Below are 17,814 nucleotides of genomic sequence, written 5' to 3'. Positions count from 1 at the left end.
GCACACGCACACGCGCACACACGCACACTTGCTGAACCTCAGTGGTACACTATGCCAGTGGTCGCCATAATACCCACATCACCCCTTCGATGTTTTAAAAATAACAACACCCTTACTTCAGCTATCCTTACCATCCAAACCCCATCCACCTCTCCCCATGACTCCCCCTCCTCACAGAACGCGTCCCTCCCGAGCAGGACCTGACGCCATAAACAAGCCGGTATTTTCACTGTTTCCTCTGCTCAGTCGATCAGAAAACAAAAATTCGATTACAAGTCCCCGACGAGGAGTTATAGTCGCTTTATCAGTAGACTGACTGCACTCCCTGATTAAATTGTTGTAATGGATTTAAAGCTTCGCTCCAGTCAATTCATAAATCTACCAAGATTTTTTCTGAAGATTAAAGACTAAATACCGAAGTTGATGAACTGCATTGAACAGTATGTGTCTCTGATCGTATTTAAATTTAAGTCAAAATAAGTTTTGATATGAAATTACTAGTACGTGTTTCTACGAGAACAGAGCTATTCATCCGACGATGTAAAATAATGTTCAGCCACTCTTTTGTGAAAGGAGTAAATTGTCAAATGAGAACTATAATTTGTTACTGTAATATTTTTATTAGAATAGACTTCGCCGTCAGTGTAGCTGCCGACAAACAACATGAAAACCTCACGTGTATACTACGATTATTGGCACTACCGTTTTAAATGTAAACTCTGGGATACACATAACGTGAAGGAAAGCAAGAATTGTCGCTCTTTGATGTATAAGGATGCTAATAATGTTTTCCTCTAATTGTTTTGCGCATGCATGCGATGAGGTTTAACGTGCTACATGATGTACCCAAAAAAGCAAAAAGACTTGTTCTGAAACATTTTTAACATCAAAGATGTCTAGTAGACAGTATGTCTAGTGTGTTAATAAAAAATATCTCTATACATAGCAAACAACACTCAGTGCCCTCAACACCACTCCGGGTAAAACGATAAATATGATCACAATTCCATATTTTTAATTTCCCTTGAGCGGGGAAAAGATCATGCAATTAGTCCATTCAGTTAACACGGGGTACTTTCTCAATATTTCAAAGGTATGATGACTGATTAAAGAAACTATGCTTCATATATATCCATTACTTAGTATTGGCCGGAGGGTATAGGGATTAATAAAATAAATCATGTTCGTAAACATAAATATCAAATGAAAATAAATATATTAAGCGAAAGAATATCGGTTCAACAAATTAAGAAAACTTTTTCAATCGAGGACGGTGATATAGGCTTCATTGGATGTTTACTTGTCATCGTATAGGTTCAAAATGAAATTGGTACAAAGCTGTACTGGTTCATTACGGAAAGACAAAACTCCTTGAAAATACCGGTCTTATCACATACTTAGTGTGGAAAGCTCTGGATAATGAAAAGCTTGCAGGTTCGGTGTTGACAAACCTAGACACAAACTCGGTGAGTGTGGGATGTGAACCAACGATAACAAGTTGTGCATAACCAAGGGACGTAACTCTCCACAACGATTCGAACGTACTGTTGCAACTCTGGGTTCTACATTTTCATATTTCTTTATCGTCGCTCGTGAAAATTAACAACTAGATATTTCCCAATTAAATAACCCGTGTATTATATTTTCCAGATGCACATCATTGCCTACAACTCCGACCTGTACTCCAACATATCCGAGGCCATCCATGGAAACAAGGGGCTTGCTATTCTCGCCGTCTTCATGGAGGTCAGTGATCACGTGACGTCAGCGTCTCGACAGTGGGCATGTCTTTGCACTTTGCGCTACACAGTTTGATCGAAGGTCACCGACGCCCTTGAGCATCGATGATTGGTTATTGATTGATTGGTTATTTTAGTATGCTACAGATTGTGGGGCAGATCGTATGCAAGCATATGTTTATTTGACGCAGTTAACAAACCTCTATAGGCTGAAGAGACGCTCTTGAGTATGAACATTACATTATATTATTTTTCCAGCAAGCCTACATGTGTATACATGCACACATCTTAGATTTCTATAAAATGTAAGTCCATTCTCTCTCTCTCTCTCTCTCTCACACACACACACACACACACACACACACCGGCGCGCACGCACAATATGACACACAGGCGCGCATACTTCTAATGACAAAGATAATACTTATAATGTTTTGTAACAGGATTAGAATAACAGCTAGTCTCTGAAATGAACATATTTTACAGAAAAAAGACATTTCCTAAATAATCATAGTATATAATGAAAAGGAGCCCGGAGACTTTCTTCATTCCTGAAACTTCGGAAATCTAGACTTGCCACATATTCCAGCCTTGCAAGGACTATCTTGGATAAATGTGTTTCAGGGTCTGTATGACAGACTATGACAGGAATGACTTTATCATTATGCCTATACGTAGCCAACAGTATCAAACAATGTTCATACGCACGTATGACAGGCATACGCAAACGCTTGCACGTACGCATACATACGCATTTACAGGAAAGAAACGCTATAACCAGCAAATCAACTTTCCGCTGTTCTGAAAAATATTTCTCGGTGTATTTTTTTCTGATTTTTCCGACTACCAATTACTTTATTTACGTGAACCAAACATATTCATTTACTCTAGTTTGATGAACCTCCGCCATATTTCAACTTATTGGATAATGTGTCAATCCAACTTCTCCTAAATATGTTCGGTACATGATTAGGATGCTAAGTTCTATGATAACAGTAATTTATACAGACCTACGGCTGTCGCACTTTAATGTCAAAGAGCAAAATGCTGCTCTCCTTTGATGTTGTTGCAAATTAAACCATGCCTTTTTTCTAAAAATATATAGATTTGCCTTCATATACTGTGAACAAATTAGTGTCAATTTGTGTAGACAAATAAACTTAAGAAACTTTGTTTTAAGCACTGAAAGCATACACGGTACATGTAATTGGAATTTGACGTCACCAATAAATTGTTCCACTGGTAGCAGCTTGGCGATTCTCTAATGCCAATTTCGAAACACTTCATAATTATAAAATGGCAACATATATATTTATTTACTTAAGCCCCAGTAGAACCGTAAATGTGCGTCCGTTTGGGAGTCAGGGTTCCGATCCACAAAACGTTCGTAACGTTACGACCTGTCGCAACTCTAAAGTTTATCATAGGCTTACGAATGTCGTAGCGCTACGAACGCTTTGTGGATCTGGTTATCATAGGTGGAGAGTATTATGTTTGTCGTGAATGTGTACGGCAGGAAGGATCATGTCATTAGGTTCTGTGACGTACCCCGATAGTGTCTGAAGATGTTGCAATTGTTTACGCTTTTCAGGTAAACGTTTGACTTGCTTTGCATGTGACGGACGTCATTCACAAACCCATGCTTACGATAAAGTCGAATCGTACAATGGTTTCAAAGAGGTGTCTTATGATTATAGAAACAGTTTCGTCACTTCATCATCATCATCATCATCATCATCATCATCATGATGATGACTACTACTATTATTATATACAGTGTCATTACTTTTCAGATTGGCAAGGAACCAAACAAAGCATTTGTGTTAATAACGAAAGAACTGAGGGGACTGCATTATAAAGGTAATAATATCATGATCCCGAGATCAATACTGTATGATTATCTCTATATCCGAGGGACATGCAGTCTTTAATGTTGTGTACGTCTTCACGTCGGAGAATTCTATAACTCTCCTTCTGTCGCTACGCTTATGCATATAATATATATTATATGCTTATGTCAAATGCTAATATCGATTCTACGAGTACATTGCAAATTTGATGTGAAGCATTTTATGAAGTCTTGCCAGGGTTTCAAGACAAAAATGAGTGATTTGTGAATAAGGTGGGCCTTAGGTGGCTGTCGTGTAGGTATGGGAAGCTAGAACGTAGCAGACAGGAGTGAGTGAGTTTAGTTTTACGCCGCACTCAGCAATATTCCAGCAATATGGCGGCGGTCTGTAAATAATCGAGTCTGAACCAGACAATCCAGTGATCAACAGCATGAGCATCGATCTACGCTATTGGGAACCGATGACATGTGTTAACCAAGTCAGCGAGCCTGACCACCCGATCCCGTTAGCAGACAAGATATGCCATACAAGACCATTTATTGCCACTTGCAATGCTGTGTGTATATATATATATATATATATATATATATATATATATATATATATATATATATATATATATATATATATTTCTTCTTTGGTTCTGGGCAAGGTGTCATGTAATGTTTTGGCCTTAGTGAGTGAGTGAGTTTGGGTTTAGGCCGCTTTTAGCAACATTCCAGCAACATCACGGCGGGGGACACCAGAAATGGGCTTCACGCATTGTATCCATGTGTGGAATCGAACCCGGGCCTTCGGCGTGACAAAGGAACGCATTAACCACTAGACTACCCCACCGCCCTGGCCTTAAAGAAGATATACTATATGTAGTCCTTTTGTCACAGGCAAGATCGTAAGCCCTCTTTTCAAAATGGTTTGGCAACGAATGTTTCACCCAGCATATATTTTGCTGTTGCCCTTGGTGTATATACCTGTGTGCCTGTTCCAGGCAAGCGGGCAAAGGTCCATCACCTGGCCTTAGAACAGCTGCTGCCGAAGACGGAGCACTACATGACCTACGATGGCTCCCTCACTTACCCTGGTTGCCAGGAGACGGTCACGTGGATTATACTCAACAAACCTATCTATATATCTAAAGAGCAGGTAAGCATTTAAATATATCATTGTGGTGTAAAGTCAACTCCTGACACTCGTGTCATTGGAATCGGTTCGTCATTCTAGACCCGTTCCAGAAAACAATCTTAGCATTAAGACGATCTTAATTTTTCTACATTAACATCGACTTACGACATTCTTAGCAATAAGATGACTTTGTGGATCTGGACCACGGGTTTGAATTTTGAATACCATAGTTAACTGTATATTAAACACATATATCATCATATATGCATGTGTCACATATCATCAAACCCCATTTGTCCGGAAACCTCGTCAATGCGGTCGATTCCTGTTTACCCGTTTATGCAAAATGACATCACGTGACGAGTGAGTGAGTATGTTTTACACGGCTTTTAGCAATATTCCAGCAAAATCACGGATGGGGACACCAGAAATGGGATTCACACAGTGTACCCATGTGGAGAATCGAACCCGGGTCTTCAGCGCGAATTGCATACGGTTTAACCAACCGTCCCCTCTTTGATGAAGTCTGAAGGGGTTCGACTGTATTTTCTATATTTCTTGTAGTGTGTTCGTAATTATTCAACTGAGATTCTGAAAATCTTAACTTTCAACACCCGTGAAGGTCCGGGTTAGAATGTACCTTCAGCAACCCATGCTTGTCGTGAGAGGCGACTAACGGGATCGGGTTGTCAGGCTCGCTGACTTGGTTGACACATGTCATCGGTTCCCAGATCGATGCTCGTGCTGTTGATCACTGGATTGTCTGGTCCAGACTCGATTATTTACAGACCACCGCCATATAGCTTGAATATTGCTGAGTGCGGCGTAAAACTCACTCACTCAACTTAACTTTCAACACCGTTCCACATGTCACAGACATCTGAGAGAGTCAAGTGAATGAGTGAGTTGGGTATATCACCGCTTTCAGTTACCGACATCTGAACCAAGAAAGCACTATTTGTGATATGTGAATTATTGTTTGATTCAGTACAAAACAATTGATTTGATAAAAGCATTTCATGCACATTTAAACATTAACACAAGCCTCGCTCTTCAAGATGAGTGCACCTTTGATAAAAAGAAAGAAATTTACGAGCATATTGATATTCAGTCGAACATGAAAATATACCGATTAAGCATAAACCTTTGGCCTGAGCGTTTATTTTTAAATCAAACGGCCTCTACAGTGCAGCTTACCACTAAATTCATTTCAATAATGATAGAAGTGGGGAATAAAGTGTACCCACGCCTGTTATTTCCCGAGTGTTGCCCCTTTAAATGATCAATCTGGTCACATAGTTGAGTTTCTATTTGCTTCAACCAACTGAGAGAGGGCCGCTCCCACGTCGATTGAATTTTAGCAAACTGCTCAATCGACCGTCGATTTCTTTGTGATTAATAAGTCGTTATAACCCAATCAGACTGGCAAATTGTGTTGGTTTCCACTAAGATTCAGTTAGACTGTTCTCGGTACTGCTTCTGAATGGTGTAGAACTGGCATTAGCTGCCATGATGTGTCCTCTGTTAAGGTTCCAGACCCTTCATTAGGCGTGCTGCTTGCTGCTTAGCCATGCGTCGCTACTGCAAGACCGAGCCCAGTTCAAATTTTACCCTTCACCAGTCTATGTTGTAAATTTCCCCAACTTGTTTGATGTGAGTTTGGCGTTAATTTGATAGGAATAATTAGGCCAACTGCTCGTTGAACCGGGGGTTGAGGGGGTTGAGGTTGTTTGATTGCAGCTTCTGCATTAAGATGCCTTTGTTAAAACATCCAGAGCTTTCTATGAAGTATTTTGATATTTTGTAAGAATTTCAACAGTGGCAATTTATGTTTCGCCTTTCTCCCATAAAGCCAGTCTCTTTGATACATGGTGAAAAACGGTCACTGATCGATGGCACTTGACCAGAACAGTTTCTCGCCTTGGCATCGATTTTATACTTCCGTTTTCATAACTTTTTTTATAACATCAATAAGCATGAAAGACGACCGCTGATTCAAACGTTCTGCTGAGCGCGTGAACATTAGTCGGGCACGTTCGGGACATGTTGAGTGTGTGGTCACGTGGTCCATTGCACGAGCAGGTGACCTGTAACCATGGCAGCACTGAATTCCTTATTGAGAAAATATTGCAAGATCGTAAATTTAAAAACAAATTAATCATTCCAATTTAAAGAAACTGTGAAATTGTGCCTCAGGTTTACAAGAGAACGATATTATGAATCGAAGCTGTACAAATACATCCATCACAGATGTTAAAAACAACTTGTTAAATATTGCACTTTCTAAAGTAAGTACACTTGATTGATCTATCAAAGAATAAGAGACAAGAAGCTGTTTCAATAAACTGACAAGTTGAATAACATGTACGCAAAAACACTCTGCAGTGTATGGAATAAATTAAATTTGGAAACCCTAAGTCCATATTGTTTAAACGTTGACAGATGACACGTCTGTCACGGTGTTCGCTGATGATGACGTCAGTCACGGTGTTCGCTGATGATGACATTTCTGTTCACGGTGTTCGCTGATGATGGCACGTCTGTCGCGGTGTTAGCTGATGATGACACGTCTGTCACGGTGTTAGCTGATGATGACACGTCTGTCACGGTGTTAGCTGATGATGACACGTCTGTCACGGTGTTAGCTGATGATGACACGTCTGTCACGGTGTTTGCTGATGATTACACGTCTGCCACGGAGTTCGCTGATGATGACACTTCTGTTCACGGTGTTCGCTGATGATGACACTTCTGTCACGGTGTTTGCTGATGATGACACTTCTTTTCACGGTGTTTGCTGATGATGACACTTCTGTTCACGGTGTTCGCTGATGATGACACTTCTTTTCACGGTTTTTGCTGATGATGACACTTCTTTTCACGGTTTTTGCTGATGATGACACGTCAGTCACGGTGTTCGCTGATGATGACACTTCTGTTCACGGTGTTCGCTGATGCTAATGGCATTTGTGCCGAGGTGTTCGCAGAAGATGACACATGTGTCACGGCGTTCGTTGATGATGGAAAAGTGAACGTCAATGTTGAAGGAAGTTGATGCACTTAATTAGTGCATTTCCATTCAGTGGCTGCATCGATTTCACAAATGTGTTAATGGTAACACAAATCGCGACTCCTTTCTTAATGGATGTAAAATGTCAATAGTGTAATTCTTTGTTGGATTAGCGCGTTATGGATGACAGAGCACAGCATGTAAATGTCGTCAATATCCGAGGTATTGAGGGACATGATTCTTCTCTGCCCCCTCCTTCCGCCATTGATGGCGGCTGCTGCTCCGCGCAATACTTACACTCAATAGTTACCGTAACATACAATGACGTGTTATTTCACAGTGGTTAATCTAATGTAAAATGCTATATTGAATTGGAGTTTTGTGTGTCCCATTAGCGGACTCATGTCTGCGAAATTCCCATGTTCCGTCGATAGACGGGAGTTATGGCTTTGGTACGAAATTGTTGAAGCTATTGTAGCTACTGTAATATTAATGAAATATTAATATTATTTCATTAATATTCATTCATAATAGGCATCTTACGAAGAGGAAGGTGTATGCTCAAAACGTATGTCATTATTAACCTGGTCAACGAATCAATTCGAATTGTGTTCTCAACTCACCGCGGAGTATACAACTACGAGAGGATTTAAACTTTAAGAGTGGCCGTACATCTTTCAGATATGTTCCCCCATCACCCGTTAGTAGATGCGTTTGTTTTAGTGACACGTGTATTATAGTCAGCCCGTGAGACTGATTACATCGCAATGATGTCAAATGAGCCTTCTCCGTACACGAAGTTTCTGTAAACCCCACCATTGTCTAATATTGAAATGATACGTCGTGCAGATGGACATAACAATTTATGACACATGACACACCAGGCACAAGAACTATTGCCGATATCTGTGGGATGTAGCCTAGTCTCAGTGACCTGGACACTCGGTGGAGTCTCTCAGGGACCCGGACACTCCGTGGAGTCTCTCAGGGACCCGGACACTCGGTGGAGTCTCTCAGGGACCTGGACACTCGGTGGAGTCTCTCAGGGACCTGGACACTCGGTGGAGTCTCTCAGGGACCTGGACACTCCGTGGAGTCTCTCAGGGACCCGGACACTCCGTGGAGTCTCTCAGGAAAATGGACACTCGGTGGAGTCTCTCAGTGACCTGGACTCTCGGTGGAGTCTCTCAGGGACCTGGACACTCGATGGAGTCTCTCAGGGACCGTCCTGTGTCTTCATTCGTTAAATACATCCACCACCCTGTATAGTGGCTGTATTCATACCGATGGACGGATTCAGGGTATGCAAAATCTCGATTGACGATGGAGGTAGTGCTTTCAGTAGCATATAAGGGACGATGGGGTAGCCTTGTGGTTAAAGCATTCGCTCATCACGCCGAAGACCCGGGTTCGATTCCCCACATGGGTACAATGTGTCCCCCGCCGTGATATTGCAGGAATATTGCTAAACGCGGCGTAACACTAAACTCACTCATTTCATTAGTACATGGTGTTAAAGCTAAAATTGAATCGTGTCCATCCGTCGGTATTGCGAGGGGCAAGTAATGACCTTGAACAATTCCTCTGAAAAATGTGCCGTGAGATTTTGGCAAGGAATTGCAGATGTCGTCCCGACCTTTTTCAATCTGCCACATTACAAAATTCAGATCAGAAAGATTTGCGCAAACTATTTCAAATTTATACCGATAATCAGGACACTTTCGCGTACAAAATTATTCAATCAGCCGTTCGGCGCAGTGAGTCTAGAAATAGCAGAAATGTAAGATTAATAATGGAACGAATTCTTTCCACTATAAGCGCCTTTGTGTTCTCAGATATGCTATGGTCGTTTAAGAGTCATTCATGAATAAAATTCCCCCAGGAAGGAAGCGTTTGGAGAGTATGAATATTACAAATTGTGAACTTTGATTTTGCAAACTTCATTACGCTGGTGGTAAACATTTACTCAGGATCTACAATCGATTGCTTCAATAGTTCCGAGTGATCAGAGGACATTTTGATACATACTCGAGATGAATTCTTCACCATTTGGAAGTTTAACTGGCGAGGCGAGTGCTTATAACTACCTCTCTCATCTCAATCCAATCCATCAAAGTGTTTCTTGCCGATGTGTTGTTTATAAAAACAGCAATTTCTAGCCACTGAGCTCCGTACATGGTCCCTGGAGCTCTTAGCAGGGCCGGGTCAATCCTTGACGAGTCCTCATCCAGTTGGCAGCAAGAGCGTTCGATGAACAAGTTGCAATAACTCGTCTTTTTAATCTCCGGCGATCGAAGTTCTCATAACTCTCGGACAGCGGTGGCAAGGGACTAGAGGAATTTCTTCTTTATCTGCATCAAATGGCCGGTAATTAAGACGCGGCTTGTTTGGCGTTGGTGTCTGCTTCCTATCTGTCGTGGAGTGACAGAGTTTTTGATGTTTTCGTCAATAGTCGTGCAATATTATTGAATTAGCACGTTGCAAGATTTACCAGTGTCCGACATGAACAACACCCCCTCCCCTTCCCCGACAAGCGCACGGTAAACAGACTTTAGTACAGAGAAGCAGATTTATGGGGTTTCAAACCTTTATGAGCAGCTTGATGGGGGCTTTACAGACCCTCCATATAGCTCCCATTTGAGGAACTATAAAAGCAAAACTAAAATGCGTCGGTTGCAGTTATAATGAAATTAAGATACAGTAATGTGTAAAATATAGTGACTAGCAGTTAATTGTCATGTTTTTTAAACTTAAAATTGCCATGACACAGAGTTACTCCAACGACAAAGATGTTCGTACTGCACGCTGGGGTTTTGTGGGGAAAACGTGAAAAAATCACCGTCTGTCTTTAATGCTTGCCAGTTGAACGTTATCCTGACATAAAGGCTATGTGAGTCTACTGTCTGTGTTACTTTGTTCTAGGATTGGTTAGTTGGTTGTTTAAAGCCGCACTCAGCAATATTCCAGCTATATGGCGGTTGTTCTAGGGAATTCCTGTTGTCTCGTGTTTGTCGTCATCCATGTAAGATTTTGGGAATAGAATTATTTTTTTTTAAATTTAAAAAAATTTAAAAAGATAAAAATGTAAGATTTTGGGTGAGTGAGTATAGTTTAACGCCGCTTCTGGCAATATTCTAGCGATATCATTATCGATTATTTACAGACCGCCGCCCTATAGCTGGAATATTGCTGAGTGCGGCGTTAAACAACAAACCAACCATAATCCAATGACCATGAGTTTTAATCCTGGGAAATCAGAAGCGTATACAACTCGAGTTCTTGTCAAGGCTGCACTAAGCCAACTCACTTACTCATAATTCCCCTAAAGCATAAAGTACATTGTATATAAAGACATATGCTGTTCATGCTGGTTCTGAGCCAATAAAACATTGAGTTGTGTATATTCGATGATCATAGAGCCGTAAATATAGCAGCTGAAGTGGAAGTTAATTACCGACGTTAAAAGATGCATTATTGTACATTTGACTACATCGCATTAGTCGAAACTACACACGGTACATTGTAGCATGAAAGTTCAGACTGTCGGTGTTAAGAGCTATCTACTGCGGCTAATACATCTTGTGCCCACGACTCTGTCTACTGCTACTGCTGCAGTCTCTGGCCACGGCTCTGCGTTAAGTGCTGTCTACTGCTACTGCTGCAGTCTCTGGTCACGACTCTGCGTTAAGTGCTGTCTACTGCTACTGCTACAGTCTCTGGCCACGGCTCTGCGTTAAGTGCTGTCTACTGCTACTGCTGCGGTCTCTGGCCAGTGCTGTCTACTGCTACTGCTGCAGTCTCTGGCCACGACTCTGCGTTAAGTGCTGTCTACTGCTACTGCTGCAGTCTCTGGCCACGACTCTGCGTTAAGTGCTGTCTACTGCTACTGCTGCAGTCTCTGGCCACGACTCTGCGTTAAGTGCTGTCTCTGGTCACTGCTACTGCTGCAGTCTCTGCAGTCACTGGCCACGACTCTGCGTTAAGTGCTGTCTACTGCTACTGCTGCAGTCTCTGGCCACGACTCTGCGTTAAGTGCTGTCTACTGCTACTGCTGCAGTCTCTGGCCACGACTCTGCGTTAAGTGCTGTCTACTGCTACTGCTGCAGTCTCTGGCCACGACTCTGCGTTAAGTGCTGTCTACTGCTACTGCTGCAGTCTCTGGCCACGACTCTGCGTTAAGTGCTGTCTACTGCTACTGCTGCAGTCTCTGGCCACGACTCTGCGTTAAGTGCTGTCTACTGCTACTGCTGCAGTCTCTGGCCACGACTCTGCGTTAAGTGCTGTCTACTGCTACTGCTGCAGTCTCTGGCCACTGCTGCAGTCTCTGCGTTAAGTGCTGTCTACTGCTACTGCTCTCTGCAGTCTCTGGCTGTCTACTGCTACTCTGCCCTAACTATGTGTTAAGTCTGTCTACTGCTACTGCTGCAGTCTCTGGCCACGACTCTGCGTTAAGTGCTGTCTACTGCTACTGCTGCAGTCTCTGGCCACGACTCTGCGTTAAGTGCTGTCTACTGCTACTGCTGCAGTCTCTGGCCATGACTCTGCGTTAAGTGCTTCTAAGTGCTGTCTACTGCTACTGCTGCAGTCTCTCTGGCCACGACTCTGCGTTAAGCGTTAAGTGCTGTCTACTGCTACTGCTGCAGTCTCTGGCCACGGCTCTGCGTTAAGTGCTGTCTACTGCTACTGCTGCAGTCTCTGGCCACGACTCTGGCCACGACTCTGCGTTAAGTGCTGTCTACTGCTACTGCTGCTGTCTCTGGCCACGACTCTGCGTTAAGTGCTGTCTACTGCTACTGCTGCAGTCTCTGGCCAGTTAAGTTGCTGTTAAGTGCTGCTACTGCTACTGCTGCAGTCTCTGGCCACGACTCTGCGTTAAGTGCTGTCTACTGCTACTGCTGCAGTCTCTGGCCATGACTCTGCGTTAAGTGCTGTCTACTGCTACTGCTGCAGTCTCTGGCCACGACTCTGCGTTAAGTGCTGTCTACTGCTACTGCTGCAGTCTCTGGCCACGACTACGTGTTAAGTGCTGTCTACTGCTACTGCTGCAGTCTCTGGCTATGACTACGTGTTAAGTGCTGTCTACTGCTACTGCTGCAGTCTCTGGCCATGACTACGTGTTAAGTGCTGTCTACTACTACTGCCAGCTGCTGCTGGCCACGACTCTGATTTAGGTGGTATCTACTGCTACTGCTGTGGTCTCTGCCCTGCTATTACTGCAGCCTCTGGCAACGACTCCCGGTTATGAGCGATGTACAGCTGCGGTAGTTTATACCTTTCCTTTAAGACAATCCAATAAGTCTGCTAATAGAAAACAAAATAATTCACGTAAAGATTGAAAACCTTAGGACAATTTTACTAATACATTATGATTAAAGTAATAAAGAAAACCACTAGAGTGGTAACAAGAAGGGGAACGACGCGTTGCCTCACCTTTCACAGCAGCATCTCCGAAAACTCATTTCTGTCAGACTTGTTTGTACTTCAACCCGCAGACAATACTTTTAAGAGAGTTTAATCATTTCTTTTGCGTTTTACACTGATGTATCAGGTCTGATGAAACAAAACTTTAATACCGTCGTGGTTTGTCGTTGTTGGTTGTTATTGTGGTGAGGAGGTGCTTTGTTGTTGTTGTCGTCGTTGTCATTGATGTTGTGTCTTGTGTTTTGGGGGCGGTTGGACAGCCTAGTAGTTAAAGCGTTCGTTCGTCTGGCCCAATATCCGGGTTCGATTCCCCACATGGGTACAATGTGTGAAGCCCATTTCTGGTGTCCCCCGCCGTGATTTTGCTGGAATATTGCTGAAAGCGGCGTAAAACTAATCTCACTCACTCACTGCTTGTGTTTTGTATTTTCTAGCTATCATCATTACGAGTTTTATACAATGGTCGGGAGAATCTTGAGGATCTTCCAATGGAGGTGAACGCCCGTCCACTGATGCCTTTGAACCACAGGGTCGTGAGGACCAACATTAACTTCAAGAAAGGGTAAGTATCCTTGTGTATGGTGACAACCCGTTACTCTGGAAGGCAGCGTTTCCGGGGCCCGGTTTTTGAAAGCTATCGTAGCGCTACGACAGTCGTAAGTCTATGTTACAGTACAGTCTAAGATAGTCGTAAGTGCCATACATTAACATTGACTTACGACTATCTTAGCACTTAGAGAGCTTCGAAAACTTAGGCCTAGGAGGTACGACAGTCGTGCGCTACGATAGCTTTCAGAAACGGGGCCCAAAACAAATGGTTACGATCGCCGTATCATGGACACGATTGTCTCCCTTTGTATATATGAGCACATCCCCTCAAGCTTTCGGAATTTCTTTCTTTGAATTTAAGAATACCTGTATTATATGATTTGTTTTCTGTTTCAGTCAAGAAAATGTTCAATGGAGAAAGATACGTACTATCAAGGTAAGCGTTAGTCTGAGAGAACGAACCAGAAGTGAGTCTGTGTGGTTCAAGGCAGCTGACAATATTCCAGTTAGATCACGTCAAGACAGCTTAATGTGGGGTAAAAGTCCCAGGTGATTCTGATCTTAGACGTATACTGCTTAGGTTAAATTTCAGGGGCGGATACAGCTTTTTGAGAAGGGTCGGGGGTGGGGGTGCGCGCTATTGAGAAAAGGAGGGGTGCACACTTCATTTTCACCCGAGTTTCAATGGTCATTTAATAAACTTTCAGGGCAAAGGGCGCACCCTGCAACCACCCTCTGGATCCGCCTTTGAATCTGTAATGGGTATGAGGCTGAAAAAACTAAACACAACAAGGAATCTCAGATTTACATCCTCGATCATATGTCGTCTGCCGCGTAAGGGACGTAACTCTGTTCAGCGAATTGAGACGTGTCAGGAGTCCGAACCACCCATACCCCCGTAAAAGAATGGGGTAGGGGAGAGGGAATCAGGAAGAACTGAGTACTACAATTGTACAAAAAGAAGACCTAAATGCTGAGCAACAGCATTCTTCAGCGTTTTATCCTTTAGAGATCGACGTTCCTTTGGAATATTGACTTTTTGTCTTCGGTTTTCTCTACGTTTCATGTCATTCTCTTAACAAGAGTTCTCCGGAGTAAGTATTGATTTTTAACTTAGTTTAAGTATTTTTGTCATTGTTAAGTGTCACTGTGCCACTTCTAGAGAGCAAAGATCTTGCCTCGATGTTTTGCATCGACTCTACTTTTTGAGCTAAAATAAATTTAAGACGTCTGCTCTCAACGTGGTACCTCGTTCAGCACGGTCTGGACTTTATAACGTACTGTGACCGTGTCTTGTGGGTTAGACATGTCCATGTAATTAAGGAAATCAGAGATTATAGATTGATCCGGGTCAAAAGACGTTCAACTAGAAGCCAGGCAAGGCTTGAAATATCTGATTCAAACCTGATGGAGCTACTAGCTGACACGACAATAATCCCCTTCACTTGGTTTGTTTGGATGATTGGGGTTTTGTTTCACGCCGCTGGAACTAATGCGTCGGTCTGTAAATATTCGAGAATGGACCAAGCAGTCCTGTGGTTGATACCAAGAGCATCGATCTATCAAATTGAGACTCGATGACATGCAATCAAGCAAGTCACTTTGTCTCACTACAGATCCATATATCGCCTCTTACTGCAATAATCCTAAATTAGCCACGAAAATACCAGGGTTCCCTTTTTTTCCATACTATTTGGGTTTCTCGACCCGTTTTTTCTCAAACGTAATGAGGGCGTTTTTATATTTATTGAAAAAAATGGATAACAGGGCGTTGTTCTTTTGACGTAGAAAATTTGAACGGTACAGTTTTATTTGCAACAAAAATGACATGCTGGATTTACAGTGACAAACCGGTGCTTCTGAAACATTCCCTTCTGCTACAGGTAACATCTCTAGTGCCTGAAGTACCTAAAACTGGCTGTTGTGTAAAATGACTTTGGTTTGTGGTCACCTTGAACAGAGTGAGTGAGTGAGTTTAGTTTTACGCCGCACTCAGCAATATTCCAGCTATATGGTGGTGGTCTATGAATAATCGACTCTGGACCAGACAATCCAGTGATCAACAGTTGATCATCGACCTCCGCAATTGGGAACCGATGACATGTGTCAACAAAGCCAGCGAGCCTGATCACCCGATGCCGTTAGTCGCCTCTTACGGCAAGCATTGGTTGCTGAAGGTTCATTCTAATCCGGACCTTAACGGGTCTCGCCTCGAACAGAATCTCTGGAAGTCGGAGGGTCGCGTTTTTCTCTTTGGTAAACTTTGCAAGAAAGGGTGTGATGTTGACTTACTAATCATATCTTGGGTGAAACTGTAATTCAAACCCGCGATCATCTATCCTGACACACCTAAGGGGCGCGTCTCTGTGCCTCTGTTTCATACAGAAACGATGAATGATTATAGTCAAGTTCTAATGTTGATCATACATGAGTAGTTTTGCAGCCTTTTAAACACATGTTTTTCTACTTCGTTTCAGTAAACGACTTGTACAAGAAATAGCGTCACGTGATTATGTGTTGAAAATTGCGCCTGCGTGCTATGACGTCACAAACCTCGTGTTTGGTTCGTATGCAGAGCTTCAAGTGCCACGGTAGGAAAGAAATACCAATATCAAAAACTGTGCAAACCTAGAGGATTATGGGTAATGACGTCACGGTGCTGATTGTCTACAAGCAATATCTCCCTACGACTAATTACCAAAGAACGACTTTCCTTCAAGAGGTGTGTTCTACACAAGGATACCTAACTATAGACGACCTATAGTCGTCAAATTCGCCTTGAAACTTCCATGAACTTGTCTAATCATGCTCGTAACTGTCATGTGGTTTCCGTGTAATGGCCGAAGATCAAGATGGCGACTGTGGAAATGAGAATGAAATGGCTTTTTATCTTCCGGTTACCATGACTACAAGTTTAGGCTTGTTTAGACGACCTTCGAAAGTATCATGTGCCGTGGAATGTCCACGCAGAACCTATAAGATGGACGTGGAGTCACGTGACGTTATTAATCTCGTTCAGAGAGCAGTTCTGTTAGAACAGGATATGGATACTTAACAGTGGTGGGCATGGATGTCTGATGGAGAATTATGAGTTACGGGATGTTCCGGTATGCTTTCTAGCATTGGAAAAGACAACATCAACGGAACGCCAGGTTTACAGATTCGTCCAACCAGGGAACATATAGATGTCTGGCGTCTGGATCGAGACGCCAGCAAAATGCCATTTGTTTCATATATTTATTACGGCGTCTATTGTTCCAGAATACTACTCTGCTTCGTGTTCTAGCCGACTGCGCCTGACTCTCCAGTGTCGTGCTTTATACATACCGTGTATCAGTTGTCTCCCCTTTCAAAATTCTTCACGAGGAGGCACAAAACTCCATGTTGATCTAATCCTCGTCAATATCCTTCCAGCCTAATTGGATCTTAACGAACAGGACAAAATGCTTATCCGTTGGACCTATAATCGGTAAACGCTCAAATTATGTATATGTAAGCGAGTCATATGATATTTTTTACTAAACATTAATAACAATTTGTTATGAGCGGGTGTATGGTTATTGAAAATGTTCTCAGTCCTAATGGTTACAAATGCCCGTATCATTTTAAGGTTTACATTAAATTAGTTAAGTAATAAATATGATTTGTGAGAGAGTGAGTAAACATCTAATATCACATCGGCACTGTTTAAATGTATTGATGAGTTTTCAATACAAAAAATCTACGAAATAATATAACGTTTATCTCAATGATGGATGGATGTTTTAGCCTCGTCCATTATGTGGATGTCCATAAATAGCCACTGCATTAAAGGAAAGCTGGTCATTTGTGAAGGCACTGGCACTTTGATATTTTATCCAATACCTACCCTACTGAAAACACTGAGACTATATACCTGTCTCGTACCTCAGATAGCTCAATCAATAAGGTTATCATATGATCATATACCGAACAAAACAGCTCAGGGATCATGAATATTTGGGGGTTATTTTATAGTGAAGAGTGAGCTTACAATTACAAAAAGTAATTTCCCCAAATATATTCTTGATTCCCATTTTTATGTTCAGTATTTTTAGTGTTATGATATTTGTTGAATTTCAGCTTTGTTTACTCCCAATTTTCA

At 42.3% G+C, this 17,814-nt stretch overlaps 1 protein-coding gene across 1 annotated transcript in view; it reads left to right on the top strand.

Moving 5' to 3' along the window:
• Positions 1–17,343, top strand: part of LOC124284400 (carbonic anhydrase-related protein 10-like) — a 115,468-nt gene extending 98,125 nt beyond the window's left edge. The window contains exons 5-10 of the mRNA XM_046720488.1: positions 1,651–1,746; positions 3,533–3,599; positions 4,578–4,732; positions 13,577–13,704; positions 14,088–14,127; positions 16,169–17,343. Coding sequence (XP_046576444.1) covers positions 1,651–1,746; positions 3,533–3,599; positions 4,578–4,732; positions 13,577–13,704; positions 14,088–14,127; positions 16,169–16,171 — 489 coding nt within the window. The 3' untranslated portion in view covers positions 16,172–17,343. The remainder of the gene's footprint in view (positions 1–1,650; positions 1,747–3,532; positions 3,600–4,577; positions 4,733–13,576; positions 13,705–14,087; positions 14,128–16,168) is intronic.
• Positions 17,344–17,814: the final 471 nt, after the last annotated feature.

This window comes from Haliotis rubra, unplaced genomic scaffold, assembly GCF_003918875.1.
Source record: "Haliotis rubra isolate DU_JTF1 unplaced genomic scaffold, ASM391887v1 Scf336, whole genome shotgun sequence".
In the NCBI taxonomy this organism is placed as follows: domain Eukaryota; kingdom Metazoa; phylum Mollusca; class Gastropoda; order Lepetellida; family Haliotidae; genus Haliotis; species Haliotis rubra.
Note: the sequence above shows the minus strand (reverse complement) of the source record. Positions and strands in the feature narration are given on the sequence as shown.